The sequence below is a fragment of the Poecilia formosa genome, unplaced genomic scaffold, assembly GCF_000485575.1.
Source record: "Poecilia formosa unplaced genomic scaffold, Poecilia_formosa-5.1.2 Scaffold575, whole genome shotgun sequence".
Lineage (NCBI taxonomy): Eukaryota > Metazoa > Chordata > Actinopteri > Cyprinodontiformes > Poeciliidae > Poecilia > Poecilia formosa.
The window spans coordinates 96,374-119,142 of NW_006800514.1; the positions used below are offsets into that span (position 1 = coordinate 96,374).

Genomic DNA, 22,769 nt, shown 5'->3' on the forward strand with positions numbered 1-22,769 from the left:
TGGGGAGAAACACTTAAAATGAGAGATTAGTTCTTATTTGTAGTAGATCAGATGCTGCGGGTGAGATATCGGACAATGCCACATTTCCAAAATTGTGTGAACAATGTCCGGTGGCTTTAAGCATAGGACATTTTTCTATTTTCAATCTAAAAACAGCTTACCTCCCAAACACACTTGTACGTGAGCTGACTGACTTTACGGAGGCATTTAAAATGCGATTCCCCACTTTGACCACTAGAGGGTACTGTGTTGTTTTTGTTCTTTGATTTTTGTTTGTTTTTTTTATCTTGGAAAGCGTTTCAATTTCATTCTGCAGATTAAGGCAACAAACCATTTACTCTCCACATTCTCATCATTGCTTTCTTTCATATTTCATTCTGTAATGTCACTGAAAGTTTTTCTCGTTTATCCCTAAAACTTTATGACATCATTACCATTGTTATGTCACCTTTTACACCATGGTGTGAAATTCATTTTTAATCAGTTTCCCTTTGTCATATTTGAAGACCAAAAAAAAAAAAAAAAAAGCATGAATTTTAATTGTACAGTGTTTGTGTCGTAAAACGCTATAAGACCTGACTGTCATAAAAGTTCCTTGAGCTATGAAAGAGTTCATGTTATTATTATAACAAGAATAATAACATGTCACTATTCTTATTAAAATCTTAGGATTATTTGACCAACTCTTGGCATGTGAGTCTGGAATAAAATCAGGTGTGGCTCTTCTTCACTGAATCCAGGTTATGAAAAGAATACTGAAGCAGGTGCATTGTGGAATAAGCTTTAAAAATGTATTTGCTGACATTTTGAAAATGTTACATAAGGAAAAAAAAATAGCAGCTGGTTGTTTTCTGACAAGTTTTTGAACTCTTCCCGACCTGTTTGAGAACATCGGAACGTCGCAACAGAAAACCCGATTCCCACATCCTTTAATAATGCTTCACTTGCACGCGCTGTATACAAAAACAGCTGCCATTTGTCTGTAATGTATTTACCATATACCAAATGTAAAGATTATAAAGATATTTAAGCTTAGATTTGATAATAGATTGTAAAAACTGTACATTCTGCAGAAAATATATTATGACACAATGCAGTGGTACCGTCCGACTCTTCTTTGGACAGAGTAAAACACATAGAAAGTAAACCCCCTCACTCTGATGTCATTGTTACACATTGTCCCAGAGTCATCTCTTTCAACATTCTCCTCTGTCTTCTGTTTTCACACTCCTCTTCTCTTTTTTTCCTGTTTCCTTTAAGGTCTCAGAGTTTCTTGGTAGAACCTCCTGATATCTTCTTCTCAGCGTGAGCCCATTTGGATCTGATGTTAACAGAAGACAAAGAAGAAGAATAACAACATACATTTATGTCAAACTGAAATGTAATTCGATTGTTGGTTGTGCGTGCGCGCGTGTGTGTGTGTGAGGGGGAGGGCGTATAGGATACAGGTTGTACAAGATCGATGAAAACATCTCATCATGTGTCACGGTGTCTGTTTGAACAATGGGTTTGACAAAGAACCCATGACTGGAAATCTTTCCACATTGTTTTATTTCAACTATTCTGTCACCAAAGTGGTAAATATGTAAATATGTAAATACATATTCAATAGGGCTGAGGTCGAGGCGGTTCTCAGAACATAATCTTGTCATGCTTGTCTGTTTCAAAAGTTCTGATGTGTGCTTGGGAAGTCACACCTCCAGTCACAGAATTAAGGTTGACTGACAGGTTTGACTGTGTGCCTTGTTAAAATGAATATTGTGTTCCTTTGCATAAGATCTAGGTGAATAAAATATGTTCTAAAAAGAAGAGGAACAAGGCCCAATCCTAAGGGAACACCACTGGTAATTATGGATGTCTATTCTGAATAGATTCTCCAACACACAGCCAGTGACTATGGCTTATTGCTGTTTTCTTCAGACATGACAAGAAATGGAAAAGTCAAAAAATAAATGTGTAACTACCTGGATGCTTACTAAAGCCAAGAGATGTCTTCTTGTTTGTTCTGGCAGCCCAAGGAAATCATGGAGTTCCTGTTTCTGGTAAGACATTTCGCTTGTTCTTCATCAGGCCTGCAAGGAAAATATTCGGGGTTAACAGCAAAATCATAACAAAAGCTATCTGTTGCTGTTCATCCTCATATCACCAACCTTTAAAAAACAAATTTCACTTGAACTCTTATCATCTGCACAAGAACTCGGCTGAAAGCTGCTAATGAATTTGTTGTATAAATGCCCAACTAAAATGTAGTGAACTGCTCTTTGATTTGGCATCCCTCCTGCTGTGATGCATGACTTAGCAGGCGGATGCTGCCCTTTCTAATGAATCCTGCACTGCAGCTATGTCTCACCAGGCTGAAATACTCCTCTGAGCATACCTAAAGTCTGACTCGCTGACCCCGTCCTTTGGTTCTCTGAGTTTGGACTGAATTCCAGGCAGGAGAGAGAGTGGCAGCAGCCCTCCCACCCTCTATGAGACTTCTTTGCTGTACAAGCTTTAAAGTAGCTTTAAAGTAAAGTAAAGTTCACATTTACTGAAACTCCTGGCCTCACAAGGAAAAATTAAGCTAATAGCTTCTTTTATCTCCACCTGCCAGGAAGTTGTCAATCTCTGTTTGCAGCCCACAAGTAGCTGAATGCCTTTCGTCCTCCCATGCCTTCTTCCATTAACTGCGGTCAAATGACACACATTCCTCCTGCTTTTTTTTAAACTGTTTTTCTTTTAGCAAACAAAGGAAATAAGCACATTTTTAAGGGGATTTCAGCAGCTGCTAGTCATGTCGGAGAAATATTGAATTCAAAATAAAAAAATACTAAGGCAAAATTATGTGGACTTTTGTTGTGGAAAAAAAACACAGTTGTAGCCGCATCATCACTTTCTTTTAGAATGTTTGAAGGTACAGCAGTTAGCATTTCAGTGTCCGATGGTAAAATGAACAGCAGGAAAGCCATCTTCACAGGTTACTCAGAACAGAATGCAGAAAGTCGTCATATTCTGCACAATAAACACATTTATTTCAAAGCAATAGCTAATTTATCTGGTGCTTATGGTATAGTTATTTCTAATTCAGTTTGAAAAATACTTGATGATCCCAAAGAGAAATGATCGGTTTCTGTCATGCAAAGAGTTGTTGTAGATGTTAGTGGTTGTGGGCAGGAAGGTCGTCCTGTAGCAGTCAGTATTACAGTCAAAAGTCTCTAACTGAAGACGTTTGAATGAAGAAAGTGGTCAAAGTTGTCTGTAATGTTCTTCATTTCATCAAGAATTCTTCTTTGCATCATAATCTCTAGAGTTTCTAGAGCAGTCTCCCAGAACCAGAACCAGAATCGGTGTTTGTTGAGTGTTTTTTAGTACCTGGCTCTGGTGCTGCTGTCCCAACAGATGATGGTAGAAGAGATTACACTCTCCACAACCATTTCATAGAGGATACAATCACTGAGGGACTGAAGTTTTGGTAACACTTTATTTGACGGGGTGTGCATAAGACTGTCATGACACTCTCATAAACATGAAGGAGTCTTTATGAATGTTTATGACTGTTGTCATGAAGTGTCATTCGGTAAATAATGACACTTTTAATGCAAAGTTGCTTTAAAAGTTGCATTGAAAGTCCATTAAAAGTGCCAACTCTGCATTAAAGTGTCATTATTTTTAAAAATCATGCAAAGTGCTACTTGTGTTTTAATGTCTCCATCCATCCATTATCTTACACGCTTATCCTTTGTAGGGTTTATCCTTTGTAGGGTTGGGAGGGCTATTACTTTACAGTTTGGACAGAACAATGTGTTGTTTTAATGTCTCATATACAGTTACAATCAGAGGACAAATCAGAGTTTTAGGTACATATAAGCAGGTCACAGAGACACAACAGCCATAAAGAGTGCAGTAAATATTCCTCACCTGAAGAGCTGAGGACAAGACAACTTTAGTGAAGCAGATGTCAGTCCCAGCCCGCTCTGGTTCTTCCCTTTACTTTTTCTCACAAGGTCCTTGACTCGGCCCCACATGTAGTTTTCACTGAGCTGTACATTAAGACACACAACAGAAGGACAGCTGACTTTAAATGTGCTTTAGCTAACCACTGGCCATACAGCTGCAGCTTATTTCTAGTCCTAATTCTTCATTAAAATAGACTTTTTCAGCTTTATATCATGCTATAATGTTATTCCTTCATCAACAACAAGAAGCAGGAATGTTGCCCTGATTCTTTCATGCATGTTTTAGAAATCCTTTAATTTCCAAAGGCAACCATTCATCTGATTTCCACCTTTGATAATGAAGCTCCTACTCAGAGCTGAGGTTACTAAGTGTCCAAGCTTCCTCACAGAACAACCCTCCCCCGCGACTCCCCCACTCAGCTCCTTCAGACTAGCCAGCAGCAATTAGCAAACACCTGGTGGAACTGTGTGCCTGCTGACTAAGCACGTTATACAAGCTACTTCTCAGTTAAACATAGGTAAAAACGTTGTTAAAGGATCAATAGAGGCATCATGTTATGATGACTTCCTGAAGGCGGAGTTGCAGAAGGAGCAGGAGGTTTTAAAGAGACAGAGGCCCCATTTTATTTTGAAGTCAAATGTCTTAAGTCATAACTGACAATACACCCTGTGTGAGATATATATATCAAACATCAAAAACAACATCAAGAGTTGCGTCTGTGATCTGTTTACATGCACACTCACGCGGCCCGTCGGAGGACTCCTCCTTTCTGTGCTGTCTCCATGGAGATGGGGCTCCCTCTCGGCGTAGCTCCTTCGGTTTTGGCTTCTCCTCCATTCTGGGGTGGCTGGCAAATCGTCACTACTCATGCCTGAAGTATTAATCACAGATAAGACACTTCTGTTACTGACTCTTCTAATTGTCATCCCACGCCATCAGGGAAACACTGCAACAAAAAAAATTAACAGTCCAACAAATAATAATAACAATAGCAATAATAATACTTTATTTGTACAGCACTTTTAAAGTTTTAGACAAATGTTCAAATATTAAAGCCTTTTGATAAAAGTAAGTAACCTGAGTCAAGTTCCAGAGGTCATTAAAGGTCAACCAGCCCTCCCCACCACCACCTTCTTCAAATCAAATAAAACTGATGTCAATCAACTTGTCTATGTTTTTGCTGCTTTGGCTTTGAAAATATTAATGAAATTTTAAAGGTAATTTTGATTTTGTAAAAGTGTGTGTGTGGAGGGAGCTGGGGGGGCTGGTTGATCTTTTGACCTTCAAACTTTCATTAATATTTTCAAAGCTAAAGCAGCACAACAAACATAATTGCTGCACAAACGTAGTCGAGTTGATTGACATCAATTTTGTCTGATTTGAAGAAGGTGGGGGCTGGGCCTGGTTGACCTTTAATGACCTCTGGAACCATTTCTTAATATCTTTCAAATGAAACAAACAAAAACTTTTGCTGCACAAACGTTTGACACCATTTTTATCTGATTTGAAAAAGGTGGGGGAGGCGACTTCACTCAGTCAGGTAAGTAAGTGTTAACTAATGATTTTAACAGAAGACAATGAAGAGGCCTGTGTAATATTTAGAGGAACAGCATTCCTTCCTCCGCCTGTCACACATCGAGCTCTGGGAGAGCAAAGTGGTAGCTAGAGTCATGAATTATGAGCTCTTTTTTTATGTGATACCTGGCCATGCTTCCTCTGAGCGGCTTTGCCCTGAGATGACTCCACTCTGAGATAATCAGGGTGGACTGCAGAAACAGCTGTCTGGGTTTTGTTAGAAGCTGCTTTGTGTGAGTTGAGAAGGAAGGGATCAGTGTGAAGGATAGAGGCTAAAGAATACCTGCAGACATATTCTCCCCCACATCCATGTAGACACGGCTACTCCTAAATGAGTTTCAGTCAAACATGGCATTGGCTGAGATAAAGTAATGGAATCATTGTGCAACAACAGCTTGCAGCGCTCTGCTTATGGCTTTTCATAAGGAGACTCGTAACATAACTGGAATCTAGCCAAGAAAAAAATAAAATAAAATTACACCTTCACTTAAGAATCTCAAAAAGATTCATTATAAAGCAAGCAGGTAAAATTCAGTCCAGTCTGCTACATTTGGACTCAGTAGATTATAAAATTTGTAATTAATTAGCAAAAAAAAGAGTTTAACTGAACTGCTTTATAATTTGAAATTGTACTGTAATTATTATTTATTTTTTATTTTATTTTATTTTATTTGCATGTTGCCTTGAGATGATATTTGTTGTGAATTGGCGCTATTAAATTATTTGGTGTAAGGTTTATTCCACTAATTCGCTGTTTTTACTGACATCAGTTCCTGACCAGGATGTGTTCTCAGGTTACCTTTCCTGGCTGACAGCAGCAGGTGCCGGCTGACCTCCGGGATGGTGGACAGATCAGAGGAAGTACCACTCGGAGACAGAAAGTCACTTTTCGACTGCCAATTCTGGAAGGCCAACATGGCAGAGCCACAGCTGCAATACCGCTGGAAACACTCCTGTATAAACACAACACACACACACACACACACACACACACACACACACATAGTGAGATAGGAAGAATAACTTAGAATAACTGAGCTTCTCTTCCCTCAGAGCTTGGTAGGTCTCATATGCAAAATAGAACTACTTTGTCCATTTCAGTTTAGAAACTAGAGGAGCACCGATTTATCAAAAGATCGGTCAGTACTTACATGTGAAGCTAATCTTATCCACTGATCTTATCTACCTCAACAAAGGTCTAAATATCAACCACTGTCCTGAGAGGTTTGACCGGTAGACCGGCCCACCAGGTCATGTCTGCAGGTTTGTAGTTAACAATAGTCACCCAACTCAACAACTTCCTTGCTGTATATCAGGATGACGACATTTCAGAGGAAAAAGAAATTGGTATCAGCTAAGGTCGGAATCGATTAGGCTTTTTAAATATCGGTAAAAGGCGATAGGCCAGAAAACTGCAATCAGTACACCTCTAATCAAAGCTATATGCATATTTTCATTTACATGTGATTTAGCATATAGGGAGTGTTGAAAAAACTGTTTAAAGCTCAACATATTTAGATTTAAATTTTTATAAAAACATGGGACTAAAAGAAAAATTTTGTCCAAATCAAAACACTTTGATTGCCCAAAACAATCAAAGTAGGCTCAGTAGTTTTCTTTCCAAACACCATGAAAAACTTAGACGTTATTGAAGTTTATCTTTTATTGAGAATCACTGAAACAAATTAATACTGTTTTTCTTTTTCTTCTACTAAAGGCTAAGTACCGTAAAATTCATCCATCCATTATTCAACATGCAAACTTCATGCATGGAGACCCTGGACCGGGATTCAAACCCAGCCTGAGAGGAATCAGAGAACATTCACACACCTCCTTGGTCTTTGTCATCCTGCTGTCCCTCTGCAGGCTGCAGACCTGCCTTCGCAGACGAAGGTTTACCTCCTGCAGACGAGCGATTTTTTCGAGCAGCTGGCAGATGTGCTCCAGGTAAACCAAACCCGAGCCCAGAGGACTGGGTCTCTGTTGTTGGGCCTGCAGAAACAGAATGTGTGCACATCAGACGAGATCACAGACAACCACAAGAAGACATGAAAGGAGGGGATTGGAAATGGATCGACTGCTCCCAGCCACAGAGAAGTAAACATAGAAGAAGACAGAGCATTTATGGTTTTACAGCACACAGGACCATTTCGCTCCATCCATCTTCACATCTACTCTGACCAGCTTCCCCGACCTTGTTGAAGAAAAATATCCCCATAGTATGATACTACCACCTCCATGTTCCACTATGTGTTTTGTTCTGACTTATGTAAAGTGGTAGTTATGTGCCACACAGAGCAACACATCTGCTGTAGATCACACTTTTTATAGTCAAAGTGGCTTTTTGTTTGTTCCAAATGAGTTGTCTACCAAATGTAAAAGGAAAGAAAGGAGTTTTAAGTCTTGTCTTATCAGCTCTTTTTTTATGGCCCGGGCCCGGAAGGGAAAGTAACATTTTTCACACCACCAGTTACAGTGCAGCGGAGTGCAGAAAGTTACAAATTGTTTATATCACTATAAATCTGGTTCTACAAGTTTTGAAATTGTTTTTAGGTGAGAAATTAGACCTTTGTTTACCTTCCTTAAGCCTTGTCGTTCTGTTTATGTAACTTGTCGTACATATTATTGCAAAAATAGATAAATAAAAAATAAAACAAAAAATAAACCAAATTCATGATTCCCGGTTAATTGGTTTTATGAGTCCACCATTTTTTTTTCTCGTTGTAGTTTTGTTTCGTTATGCCAAAGTTGGAAGTAGACAAGTCAGAGTGTTCGATTCTAGAGTGTATTAACGCCCTTGATTCGTCACATCGCCCCCTTGTGTCAGAGCCTCTTAGAAGTGTCTGGTTAAAAGTTGTTTTTCTCTGGAAGACGCCCACAAAGTCCAGTTAAGGACGAGTGTGCTTCAGCAACCTCCGCCAGTAATTAAACAAAGCATTTTGACATTTTGTATTCCAGTGCAAAATGTCTAAATCTGCATAGAAATATGAAGAGAGAACACTAAACAACCTGTTTAGACAGTTTATCAGCAAAATCGCTGCTCTGGGAGTGAGTTTCACTTTAAATTAAAAAGTAAATTCCTTTTCTCTCAACTTTAAAAAATCTTCTCTTCATGGTGGTCGCACCAGCTGAACACAGGCACTCCAGGCGATAAGAGGAAATCATGAGCAAATATTTATCCAATTATCAACATTCCTAAATTTGACCCAACAAAAGCAGGATATGAGTTCAGGCTTCCTATGCTGATGGTGCTGAAGCTGGAGTTGTGTTGGGGTGACGTCACTCTTTTCTTTTGACCTACAAATACTTCCTGGATCACAAAGTTCTTAAACAAGAACATCTGCACATGTTGTGTTTTACAACGATGGGGCGCCTTCAAAAACATTTAAATGTTTGCAAAGGAAGCAGCCCTTCTGTTAAAAGCACTTTATCACACAGGATCTCATGTCTGATGACAGCCCAGAACCTCTTCTCTGTTCACAGACAAGTCTGTTTCTCAAGTGAATTTTCCCTAATAAACACAAGGTTGAAATAATACATTAGATTCAGATATATGAATCCATCCATCCATCCATCAAGTCTGTTTCTCAAGTGAATTTTCCCTAATAAACACAAGGTTGAAATAATACATTAGATTCAGATATATGAATCCATCCATCCATCATTCCGTCCGTCCGTCCGTCCGTCCGTCCATCCATCTTCTTTCGCTTATCTGAGGTCGAGTTGTGGGGTATGAGCCTAAGTAAGGAGGCCCAGACTTCCTTCTCCCCAGCCACTTGTTCCAGCTCCTCCGGGAGAATCCCATGACGTTCCCAGGCCAGCCGAGAGACATAGTCCCTCCAACATGTCCAGGGTCTTCCCCGGGGCCTCCTCCCAGTGGGACGTGCCTGGAACACCTCACCAGGGAGGCATCCAGGAGGCATCCTGACCAGATGTCTGAGCCACCTCAACTGGCTCCTCTCGACATGAAGGAGCAGCAGCTCTACTCTGAGTCCCTCCTGGATGACCGAGCTTCTCACCCTGTCTCTAAGGGAGAGCCCAGCCACCCTACGGAGAAAACTCATTTCAGCCGCTTGGATCTGTGACCTTGTTCTTTCAATCATGACCCAAAGCTCATGACCGTAAATGAGGGTCGGAAGGTACATCGACCGGTAAATAAAGAGCTTCGCTTTTTGACTCAGCTCTCTCTTCACCACGACAGATTGGTGCATGGATATGAACACATTCTGCTGGTATCAAAGTTGTAGAGAAGATACAAACCTCTTGTGGTTATTGACAAACAAGCTCTGGCTTAATTCTGACTGGACACTGACTAGAATTAGTCCAGTTCACTTGCATTGCTAGGGATTCTGTCATGGACCAGGTTTTATGATATTTTAAAACCATTTAGAAGGGTTTAGAAGTTTAGTAACACTAAGAATGAACATGATGAGTGTATAGTAACTTCTGACAAGGACTGTTTTTCCTGCCAGAAAATAAGGCAAAGTGAATGCGTGTGGGTCCGTAATTTGAGGAGTGTTGGGTCTCCCACCGGTCCTACTCATACTTCCTCAGAGACCACTGAGGGACCCACTGCTTGGAAGGAGAAATGGCATTAAGGAGGAGCGCCTTTTCTGTGCAAAATTAGCAATCCCACTGCAAACAAACAGACACACCCTGCTCTGCTTCCTCAAGCCTCCAGTTAATTGCGTTGAGTCATGGGGTAGTCATTGACAGAACCTCTGAGGAGACCACCAGACCCAAAGCTGCAGCTCAGAGATGAGACAGGAAGCAACCAGGATGAAGTAGGACACTTCACAATAAGTGCTTATCTTCATAAGTAAGATGTTATTCAAAATGACGAAAACACGCGTAGCACTGGGATTGCTGAAGATCACAGTACAGACACGCTGTATGCTGAAGCGCCAGTTAGACAACAACGAGGTAATACTATTACAATATTTTCTCACACTTTGTACCGTAAAGGAAATGCAGTCACAACACAGCTACTTGGTCAAGGTTTTAAACGTAAGCAACATGTGCAAAAGTTCAGTGGTAGTGCAGTCGTTTTCAACACATCTGAAGGATTATTTGCTTCTACTTACAGGCAGAAGTTTTGAAACTAGGAATGTTAAATTCTCACATTATATCAGCAACGTTATCTTTGGTAGACACACCAGTAACTCCTGTTTAATAACTATTCCAAATAATCTGAGTGAATTTATTTTTTGGTCCTTCTTCTTCTCTGAAGGCATTTTTTCTTAAAATATCTGCTTTAATCAGAAACATTGGTGTCCAAACTTTTGCAACTCGGGCCAGAATGCCAAAGTTGAAAATAATCAGGGGGCCATGTTGCTTTTCTGACTTGAAACGCAAAACAATTCCTTTTTTAAATACTCGTTAATTGATTAAACATGCAATATTTTAATGAAGCAAAGTGACAAATGTTTTGTCTTAATAAAAGGCAGACAGTGTCCAAACTTTATGGGTAATGTTTTTTAGTTTGTATGGTCTAGAAAATCTCTTATTTTGTTCCCAGCCACAAAAAGGAAAACTTTCTTAAAATAAAAATTATTAATAGAATAAATGTGGTCTTTTTTTAAAGTAAAAAGTTGCTGGTTATAATGAAAATATTTGAATATAATTAAAATACTTTGTGCCTTCTGCTTCCCATTAAAGAAGAAATTAAATTGGTAAAGAATGAAATTCTTGTGCTGAAAATGTTAAAAAGTTCCTGGAGGGTGAAATTTGGAGCATTCTCATTTCTGATTTTTAAGAAATCCAAAGCAGTCGTTAAACATTAATTATGCTGCGAAACAAAACAGGCAGAATTTTTTACACACATGGATTCATTTAAATCTGTGGGACTCCTAAATTAATTACTAAATTATTTATACTTTATATGTGAACTGTTCTGTAAACAGTTCTTTATTATGCTTTTCCAATCTGTTCATAGGGCATAACTGTGTTTCAAAAATACAGACATGGAGAGAGAAGCCCTATTTTAAGCTTCATGTGTCAGCTAATTGAACCAAACCACATCTGGGCTTTATGTAGGCTCAGTTTGGGGAAGCTAGCAGAATCATTGACAGTATTGCTGCAAGTCAGAACGGAGCCCCGCTTGCTCTGGGCCCCCTTTCACAGCTTCTAACCCACTGTGTGATCTGCAGATCAGAGACGAAATAGTTAACGCCAACACCCTCAATCTATTTCAGTTGTTCCAAAACACACTCAGGAGTATAAAGAACATCTGTGGATCCCAGCTGGAAAGTGTCTTCTTAATTTGTTAAGCCTGGGAGGTCAATAAGTCAATAAAAGAAACAAACAAAAAAAACAGCCCTTAAACTAAGTTCAAACTAACCACATTGAAAATGAATGCCAAGACTGAGATAAACAAGTCCATATGACCACTGTTGCTGCCTGGCAGTGAGAAAAATATGCACTCAGTAATGCATCCAGATTTTGAGTTATGAAGCTTTCTGTGGTTTTATAATCTATTTATTCCCATTCTAAGAAATTCTATATGACTGAACACACAGTGGAAAGTGCAGTAACACTTTATTTGAAGGGGTGTTCATAAGACTGACATGACACTGTCATAAACATGACACCCGTTATGAAAATGAAGGAGTCTTCATTCGATAAATAATGACACTTTTATTGCAAAGTTGCTTTACAAGTTGGATTAAAAGTTCATTAAAAGTGCTAACTTTGCATTATTTCATAAATTTATACACTTTAATGCAAAGTTGGCACTTTTAATGGACTTTTAATCCAACATATAAAGCAACTTTGCATTAAAAGTGTCATTATTTACTGAATGACACTTCATGACAACAGTCATAGACATTCATAAAGGCTCCTTCATGTTCGTGACAGCGTCATGTCTTATGCACACCCCATCACATAAAGCGTTACCGAAAGTGCTTGAGTTTCTATTTTACTTTTAATTATGTGATGATGGGGGCCACTAAACATTCTGTACTAATAATTTTTTTCATAAGCCCCTCACCCCAACAGCAGCTGTCCCAGGGAGTTGCCTCTCTGGTGCCTCCTGGAAGCTATCAAAGAATTCTTATCTCTGTAAATATGTGAGTAATTTGAGATATTCAACACCTACTGGATACACCAGGATTGGCTGCCAACCTCAGGGCTCGGAAAATAATGAGGGTTGAGAGAGGGAAAGGCCTACCGGTCATCAACAGTATCACTTTGTCAAATCTCCAGTACCTCAGCAAACTCAGTAAAGTGCTGCATCATACTCAGCTAACTGGCTCTGTCCGAGGGACCGATAGGTTCTCGTGTTTCACTTCGATCGATGTGAAGAAAGGCCTTCAAACTTGGCATTGTTTCAACTGCCTTCGCGACTCAGATGTTCTGTACCTTCTGTTAATAATCCTTCTCCAATCTGTCCCTCTCTGTGAAACAACAACGGGGATTCATGCGGAACGTTTGCTCACATTCTTCCCTGTAATAGCTGCTGGTAATGAAAGACGTCCTCACAGCCTTGCTGGGATGTTTTCAGGAACATCAAACAGTTGAACGTGACTGTGCAACTTCGACAGCTGCCAGGTGCTCTCCCACAGACCCATCCAGAGAGAGCCAGAGAACAGGCATCCCACAGAAAAACATGACATGATGACTCTGAGACCTCTGAGTAAGAAGAGTTGGGCTGTTGTCACATAAGCAGTTTATCCACTTTAGAATATGAAGAGTTCCCATGACCTGGATAGATGGATGGATAAACAAATGAGGGTTTTCTTACCTCACTGAGCTTACAGCATGCGTCCATGTAGTCCTCCAGACTGTCCCTGGTGTCACTTCTCCTTAGAGACTCAGCTTTTATATCCTCGTCTGTCTCATCCTTACATTGTGCTGGTAAGAATTCGTCTGCAAGTTGTACGCTCTCTGAGCTGTTTTTATCATCTGACGAGATTTTATCATCACGTTGTTCTGATTTTTCGCAGACATCTTCAGAGGTAAGTCCTGCAGCATCACTTTGGTCCATTTCCTCACATATGTACAGTTTCACTCTCACAACTGAAGGGTCAAAGTCCTCTCTGTTGGTGAACACGTCGTCTTGGGTGTCCACTGTTGAATTCGTGCTAGTCTTTAAGCAGTTTGCCTTCTTGGAGTTTTGGTACTTTGTAACTAGTGCATCGGGGGAGGAGGTAGAGTCGGAGTCCAGGTTACAGGAGTGACAGGAGGACTCTCGACTGTGGATCGCAAAGCTCTTTTCTGAGCCTGTGGGGGTAGACGGAGAGTTGGCTCCGCTGGGCAGTTCCACTCCAGAGTCCTCGGATTCAAACTTGTACGGCCTGGAGAGATGAGGGTCCGAGAAAATGCCCGGTAGGTATCCGGTGCCAGAATCCGTCCGAGGCTTGTCTTCAGGATGGGAGTTTACCTCCGAGGCCTCGCCTGGGTCTGGAGTGTTGTGTTCAGAAACTGATGCTGCAGAGAGAGTGGAGACAGAGTCTTCTGCCGTCCGGAACTTTTCATTGAAGTTGTTTAAGAGCTTCATTTTAGTCAGCACAACGTCACTGTCCAGAACTGTGTTCCTGTCTCCTTTCCCTGGTAGACAGAGACAGCAAAAAACATTATTTCTGCTCCAGCTGAACAAAACCTCTTCAAATGTGTTCTCTGTTCTTATTTGTTCATTGAAATAACTAAAAAAAACACACAAAAATCACAGCAACCAAACATTTATTTGGAGAGCGACATGACTGTGTTCCAGTTTGAAAAACTATTGGAATTATTTAACTCTCATCAAGTAATTTAACTACTTCTACAAACTGATACTATGGCATTTCTCTGCACTTTATGAAATAACCACTACAAAAACATATCTACCACAAGTCTTAAGTCATATCAAGACATTTAAGTCCCTCGTCGAGTCCCAATCATCCCAGTCATTTGACTAAATATGTAATTTAATTTAATAATCATTTTAAATGTGTTTTTGTTGCCAGATCAAGCAGCAAAGAGATAAGGAACATGAAAAACATCAGGAAATGGTGCGCCGGTTTTGCTTTTTTACTGTAAATATTAACAAATCATTCATTGTGAACAGAGAAAATACTGGCAATGTTACCATGAGTCATTTTGGAAAGAAAATAAGAACCTCCGATGTGATTTTAGAGAAGACGTTTCATTGTTGGAATCTCTCTCAATATGTTTGTTATAAAAAGAGCCACTTCTGAGTAGTCGCGTTCATAGCAGTTGTTGGGCATTTGGGTTTTTCTTGCTCAAATCTTGTTCTGCTCACAGGAACCTACTCTGACTTTAACAACTACAAGCTATTTATACAAGATGCAGCACAAACATAGAGATTTCGGCTTTTCACTAAAGCAGAAATACTCACAAATCCACTCCAGCCTGAAACTAAAACTTTCTTTACTTTTGTTGTCATTTATTCAGCAACCATCAATGGACGTCCGTGGATACCCGAGGGCACACGGAGGCGAATTATCAGTAAAAGTGACGTATGAACGCGTAGAAAATACATCCCACAATCCACAGAATTCAAGAGTGTTTATATTAAGACAGACATAGTGAACAGAAACTGCCTCCAAGTTTTGGCCTGCAGTGCACGGCAGCATGCAGGGATGGTATGGGGATAGTTTGGACTGTGGAAATAAGAGAATGACAATCTAATTCACTTTTATTCCCAGGATGTTTCCAGCAGAATTAATAAAATTAAGCACTAAAAAAAAAAAAAACTCTAATCTTGCCTTCTGTTCTCTCCCGTCACACTTCCAATCAGCCCAGGTGCATTGTTCCACATTCCTTCTCCCAAACACTTCTGCTGCTCTCACTCTTTGCTGGTTCCTCCTGTTATTGTTGCTTCCCCGAAGATTCCCTGCTGTTCTTTTACCACAAATTCCCATTTTCATTTGGCTCTGGCTCCTTGTGTTTCCCGTGTTTTTGTAACTTTGTTTTTTCATCCATTTTTAAAATTTTTTTTATTAAATACCAACAGCTACTCGATGCCTCTGCCTGCCACACATCATGACATTCCTGCCCAAAGCCATTACCTCACCTTCAATAATGATTCAATAAAGTGAGCAACAACATTTCATTTCCCTTTTGGGGTCAATGAATCATTCTCAAATTTAAGTGAGGTGATGAAAAACAGAAAACAATGATGGAATCTTCCCTGTTTTTGCAACGTGGGTGTTCATACAGGACAAGAGTGTGGCGTTGACCGGACAGAACGTCTGAGCCAAGACGAATGACCGCCATGCAGAGAAAATATAGCTTTGAGCTCACCATCAGACGCAGAGCCATCTATTATCTGTTTTTATAATAGACGGCTCTGCCTCTTGTACTCAATGCTGAATTCAAAACTATATTTTCTTTGGATCCTCATAACATAAACTCATAACATAATCTCATTCAAACACTAGAAAAGGTGCAGTCTGAACTAAGTTTTTTTTTCTTTCTCTCTCTTGCTTTGTCTGCCACATGTTGCTCCACAAAACTCCTGTTTCCTGTTTTTGCCCGATGATAGGAACAAAAAAAAAAAACAGCTGAATGATTGTATGTTTTTTAGGTTGGTACTTTAGCAGCTGGATTGTTGTTTTTCTTTTTCTTTTTCCAATGACCTCACTGGTCACATTGTGTGAAGTATCCAACATGTGTTTGTCTGTACAGTGGCAGAAATTAGTGTTTACCATCTGCTGATGGCCAAGCCGTAATGTACAGAGATTAACACGCAACAAAGATAGCTGCAGATACAAGACTCCAGCGTTAGAGAGACGTTGCCGTAAAGCTTTCTTTACTCTGGAACAAAAATTGATGTCAGTGCCTTGAAAAAAGGATTCACACTCGTTAAAATTGTCGGATATAAGAATGAGTTACTCTTGAAGCCAGACAAAGACTTTTGGAGCTTTTTCTGTCTTCCTGACACGAGATATCAAGACATGTCTGTTCTTGTGAAACCCCAGCAGACTGAGAAGGGGAGCAGGTTGCCTTTAATTACACGTTGAAGTCATCCGACCAGCCGGTCTGTGTAATCTGACTTCTTGTTATTGTGACACAATCCTCGTGTGTCCCTTCAATCCTTTTCGTGCGATCATCACCTGCTGCGCAGGTGTTCCCCTGATCTGGTCATGCTCATCCCTCACAAACGGCACACCAGGAGATATTCTGTCCTGTAATCGTGAGCACATGCTGACTCAGCTGAGTTCCAGTCATGCGTGTTTGACTGAGCTCCACACAACGTATATCATCAGAGACGGTCCGCCTGCCCCCCCTCCCAACCTGTCACCCCGACCCATCCTAAAGCCTGGCTTCTGCCTGAGAACATCAGTCTGCCGTTTCCCCCCTCAGATTCATTTCACATTCCAGACCGAAACTGGTGGATTCGGCACGGTTTAAGGAGCGGGTGGATTGACCTGTTGTCTTCTGCTGATGCCTCGGGTTCATACTTCATGAGAAAAACACTTCAATGATGCCTCCAGGGCTGGAGGTAAAACACACCCTTCGTAAAGGGGCTAAAAGGGGTCAGGAGGAGCTGGGAAAGAACCTGACACTCAGGCTGGGAAAGTTAACTAAGCTCTAAGATAAACACCACAAGTCAAAACAGCATTAAATTAAACTAGTTAATATATATATATATATATATATATATATATCCAAAATAACCAATGTTTCTGGATGATTAATCATCCCAGAAGTTATCGGGATAACCGATAATATTGTTGTTTTGAGACAATTTGCCACTAATATAATGACATAAATAAGTAATTCCACTAATTATACCTTTTAACAATATTCTCATACATGTCTGACAAACATGTATAAGAATACGTGTTTGTATTCCTCTGGGGTTTAATGGAGATGACGATAAAAGTTATGGTTAATAAAAAGTGTCGGTCACTAATCAACAGCTGGTTGCTACAACACATCTGTTCAGCTAGGCTATTAAACTGAACCCAAGAATGTATTAGAATCATGTTCTAATACATCACAGCGGCACTCAGCATTAAATCAGCAGTAGTGGAGGTAGCAGTCTAAACCACGCTGTCAGCCACAGCTGCACCCCGACATGAGGTGTAGCTGGGATCATGAGAGTAATGTCATCAGCACTGAGGATGATAGCCAGACTCCCTCCCACTTATCAAAGTAAATGCACGACCCCAGCACTGCTCTGTCCTGCCAGACACCACTATGATAAGACAGGAATGTGCAGGAGCATTGTAGCTTCAGTCAAACACTCCTTGGGAATAATTCCCTCTAACAGCTCAAGAGGGAAGTAGCTCATCCCTCAAAGTAAAGGCCGAGACAATGCTGCCGCTGTTCTGCCAGCCACTAAATGTTTTTGGAGGACGCTCTTAGAGAAATTCTTGAAAACTAAACTTGTCATAGAACAGAAGCGCCGTCACAGGCGATTGTGTCAGGTTAAAGTTTGGAAAAGGCCTCGACCGGCTTCTTCCTGTGTCCTGTTTGATTAGTGGTGGTTGATGGTGGGTCCAAATGCAGAACAGCAGAGGCACTGAGTAGATCGAGATATTTAATGAAAATCTTTTTAAAAAAAACAAGACATACGGAAACCACAGGGAGCCAGGGCAGAACAAAAACCATAAATCCAAGAGAGAAAGCCAGCAAGGAGACAAGGAGAGAAACAGGAGCTACCAGCCAGGAGTGAATGAAGGAGGTGTGATTAAATACTGGGAGAGTGAATGATGGAACAATGGATCTGGGCTGATAAGTTAACGGGCTGCAGAAGGAAGGCTGACCGGAGGGAGAGAGGGAAAGAGGAAGAGGAAGTGACACAGGCGGTGAGGGAAAGAATACTGGGGACTAGGAAATGAATCTAACAAAAATAATGACAGAAAAACATTTAATAAAACTAGAGAACCTAAGAAAGGACGAGACACAAGAAACAAACAGAACTAGAATCACTAGCAAGAAACTGAAGTAACAAGGCAGAACTAATAGAGACAAGAAGCTAAGGAGCATAAATGATCACAAAACCAAATAAACCTGAGATCCTAACACCCTGAATGTGATCTGCGATGAAAACAACGATGGAGACACAGGAGTTGTCCTCACAGCTGCACCGTACGCAGCCGTCCGCACAATAGCCCTTTCTTCTTGCTCTAAGAAACACGGCAAACAATGTGTCTGCTGTGGAGCAGAGCAAAGGGGCTCCCGATCGGCGGAAACAATGAGCAGATTTACTACGCCTCCCACTGCAAGGCATCTGTGGGATTTGCTCTGCAGCAGGTGTGGGGGGGCTCCTACTGTAAATAAGCTGACAGTGATATCTGAGTGGGTCTCAGCTGCGGAATGCAGAGCAACCTGACGCCGTGATAAGAAAGCTCGGTGTGCTGCTGCTCACTTTTCACACAAACCACGGCTGCTTTGATTTTGTTGGATCTTTAGTTGCCCAGGTGAGACGATGAAGAGCTACTTCTAAGTTACAGCACCGACCCGGGCAACAGGCAGCAGTAAAAATAAGTCAGTACAAATCTCATAAATTACTAGGTCACAGAAGGAAACAGGTGCACTGATCAGAATCTGTCATTTGCAATGAATTGTTGGAAGTAAACATTGGGATGAAAATATGAAGATTTCAAGATTTCAAGCTCAAACTGCTTCTAGCAATAGAAAACCATGAAAGGTTCTGTTTTATGAATGCAACCTGGTTTTATAACACGCCCCACGAATTCGCCTTTGACATAAAACTGAAACTGAACTAAAGTTTTGCAAATGAAGCCTCAAGTCTGAGCTGCAGTCTTGTGTGTGCGCGTGTGTGTGTGTGTGTGTGCGTGTGCGTGTGTGTGTGTGTGAAAGAAGCTAATGGTTTGTCGGTACTCTACAGCCTCGCAGCAGCAAAAGTCTACGCTGCCTTTCAATGGTTAAAGCATGAAATGCTAAATCAGCTTATCAGTAGAATTTCATCTGGAAGAACTTGAGTGCAGACTAATTGGTTTTCGACTTCCTTACACTTAACACTTCAAACTGGGACTTGGTCGTTCTCTGGCCTCTCTGTGTGATTTCTGAAAGGACACAAATTCAACCCACTGCTGCTCCTGTTTAGAGCTGCTAAGTGAGGTCGATATGAACGGGGGGAAAATTGATACGCCTTAATATCAGGCGTATCAATTTTCTGAATTTTGGGAGATTGGTGATCGGCCGATACTTACACGTGAAGCCAAACTTATCTACCGTGGCAAAAGTCTAAACATCGACTGCAGAAAACTGCGATCAGTGCATCCCTTCTGGATACCATCCTGTAAACAACCATTTCTATGCATAGAGGATAATATTGGCCCAGCTTGAGTTCTAACCCTCCTCATGTCCCGCTTCACTCCACATCCAGGTGGCTTAATTTCTTAAAGCTCAAACCAGTTCAGAACAGGATTTTCAGTCATTCTGTTGAGTATCTGCTGCTGTTGGTCACTGATGACTTAGTTTGGACCAAAACCTCAGCTGTTGGACTCACAGTTGGAGGAATTCACGGTCTAATTAAAGCCTTGGAAGGTGTCAAACCAGCCCAAATCATCTCCCTCCACCGCCGTACTTGATATGTGTTTGTGCTGACATGCTATATTTGGTTTTTGTTAACTGAACATGTTTACCAAAGACTGTAGAGTCTAAGTTGGGTCCCTTTACTGGGACATCTGCTTAATGGGATGATTTCCAGCTGTGTTAAATATGAGTAATCTTCAACTTATGTGTGTGGGGTAACCTGTACGCAGCAACAAACTCCTACTGTCATCCAGGAGTTAACATGTACCAATGAGTCAATAGTGGCTGCTACCTCCCCCCTGATAAATCAGACAGTATGACAGAAAACATCTGGCTGCAGGTTGTTAAAGCTCTGACAGACTCGGGTGAATCTCTGTCTTCCCTGCATACTTTTTGTCTGTGACGTTTGATGCCGTCGTCCTCCAGATCGTCCGTCCCTTCCTGTCCCACTAAGGAGGAGGAATCCACATCTGTTTTTCTTTTTTGTTATATTGTGGCAGCCACCTCACAAACTGTGCTTGCAGCTCACAGTTTTCATGGGAGTAGGAATAAAAAAAGAGGAGGCAAGAGAAGTTTTTATGACCGCCAATCTGCTTTTAAAGGATTTCCGTGGAAACAATAGGAGCGAAAATCCCGAGACTCTCTTCATACTGCGTCTTATGAATTAAAAGAAAAGCTGCTGATCTCAGTCGACTACATCACTGAGTCCACATAAGTTCTTAGTCATCTTTAAAAACAAGAGCAACAAAGGCACCGCAGGGTGCTAATCGTGTTTACTGAGACATTACAGAGCTCAGAGAGGATGAGTCTGCAGGTAGTTTAGGATCATGACGAAAGAAATGAAATGAACTCCCTTTAAGGAATTATGACTGTAAAGACATATCTCTGAGGAAGGAATTGAAAGATTATTTTACCTTTTCTCCAAGGAGCCAGAATTGAGAAAGATCTCTGCCAGCTGATGACCAGCCCAGCCTTTTTCCTTTTCATACTCATGTTGCTAAAGGACTTGCTTTTGTAAAAAAAAAAAAAAAAAAAAAAAAATTACAATAAATAAATAAATAATCAAATTTTAGATGAAAAAAAGATTAAATTTTCTCAGATATTCCTCATTGGGCTTCAGCTGTGGAAGAAAGGCATCTCCTTCAGTGAGGAGGCTGGTTGCTGGAATGCCAGGAGCAGCTCGGTGATCTGTGGCTGGGAGTGGGAGCAGCCCTTCAGCTGAGCTGCACAGAGGGGGGCAGGACTCCGGCAGCCGGCAGGAGGAGGGAACATCTCTGAACAGCACCGACTTCTCCTCAGCCCAAAAGAGGAACAGAAGAAATCAAAAATAAATCTTTTCACTTGAGTTGCTGTTGTGAGGGCATCCAGGCACCTCTGGCACATTTTTGGAGGCTTCTAGCTCCGTAAACACGGAGAAGATAATAGAGCACAACAGGAAACATGTCTAACCCACTAAATAGGTTTATTACTTTAGCTGTCAGAGGAATTTCATACTTTTATGACTCTTGGAAGGATTCTACCACAAGCCCTTCCTCTTCTCCTCTACCTCCTCTCTCAGCCTCCATAGCACCCTCCTCTGTCACGTCAATCCTCTTCACCACGGCCCTGTCCCGATAGTTCTCATGTCACACTTCCGTCAACTTTGTAACTGGCAGCCATCTTGGTAGGCAGTTGATATGGAGTTGCTGTGACAACAACAAAGCCACAAGCTTAGAACTAGCTCTTGCCTCCCTCATTCCTAATCTACAAACAGCGTACGTATTCTTCGTGTTCTCTAGGTAGTTAACTACATCGTAGTGGGAGATCGGCAGCAGTTTGTCCACATCGTCTGACGTGTTTTTCATTGCCGTCTGATACGGATCAATCCTGACAGTTTTGTTCATGCATCTTTATCTTTCACAACGGTGAAGAGTGTCTTTCTGCTCTCGCCTTCTAAAGGTGCCGCAGATCACTTCTGCTTCAGACTTGTGGGAACTATATGTTCTAAGTTCTGGTCTTTTGCCCCGCCCCCTTTGCGTCCTCGTCCCCACTTCAGCTGAAGTCCGCTTCAGCTTCAGCAAAGTGTTTTACCCACAATTCATCGATTCATTTGATATTTTGAATTAAAAGCATCAGAATATGCCAATATTCACAGAGCTAGTTGTATCTGTCACAAAAAAAAAATCAGCTTTCAAATGTAAAGTATTGAAATTATTTTTGTTTTAATACTGTGCGTGTGAATATCAGATGTTGCTTTCCTCTAAATGAATTCCTTGTAACATTTATTACTGTTGTTTCACATACAGACACTTGCTGACTAAACCAACATAGCAATGTGACCTTTTCAACATCCATCCATCCATCCATCCATTTTCTTTACACCCTTGTCCCTTAGTAGGGTCAGGAGGGTTGCTGGTGCCTATCTCCAACGTTCCGGGCGAGAGGCGGGGTTCACCCTGGACAGGTCGCCAGTCTGTCACAGACCTTTTCAACATTTTGTTGCAATAGTCTCTCACAGCAGTGTATGTATTTTACTTGTCAGTTTTCCAACACAAAGTAGAATGGAAGATAATACGCAGGTCTCATTGTTATTTTAGCTATAAAACTCTGACAAGAGTGACGTCCATTTTCTTTTCTTTTCTTCTCTTTTTTCTACGTGACAAACCGCCTGCATGGCACTACAAGACAACACTGGAAATCTGCTTAGAGGCATGTGACGTCTGAATGCTATTGGCTAAGCTGAATTTTATTGAGAAGTAATAAAAGGGTCTGAATGCATATGCTCAGATTTTCACTTTTGTATTTGATTTTTTTTTTCT

General features: G+C 40.9%; 1 protein-coding gene across 1 annotated transcript; it reads right to left on the bottom strand.

Moving 5' to 3' along the window:
• Positions 1–771: 771 nt before the first annotated feature.
• On the bottom strand, positions 772–21,415 carry LOC103129763 (uncharacterized). Its single transcript, XM_007540952.2, has 8 exons — positions 20,886–21,415; positions 13,259–14,064; positions 7,345–7,506; positions 6,314–6,467; positions 4,683–4,810; positions 3,901–4,022; positions 1,965–2,072; positions 772–1,321 (listed from the first exon to the last, which is right to left on the bottom strand). Exons 1-7 carry the CDS (start codon positions 20,962–20,964, stop codon positions 1,976–1,978), a joined length of 1,548 nt encoding a protein of 515 aa, XP_007541014.1. The 5' UTR covers positions 20,965–21,415; the 3' UTR covers positions 772–1,321; positions 1,965–1,975.
• Between the last annotated feature and the right edge of the window lie 1,354 nt (positions 21,416–22,769).

What these genes read in the sequence shown, in the direction of transcription:
- LOC103129763 (XM_007540952.2), bottom strand. Translation starts at nt 20,964, where the DNA reads ATGAGTATGAAAAGGAAAAAGGCTGGGCTGGTCATCAGCTGGCAGAGA. An exon ending in CATGCTGTAAGCTCAGTGAG is followed by an intron (nt 7,507 to 13,258) that starts GTAAGAAAACCC and finishes CTGTTTCTGCAG; the next exon opens with GCCCAACAACAGAGACCCAG. An exon ending in TCTTGTCCTCAGCTCTTCAG is followed by an intron (nt 2,073 to 3,900) that starts GTGAGGAATATT and finishes TTTTCCTTGCAG; the next exon opens with GCCTGATGAAGAACAAGCGA.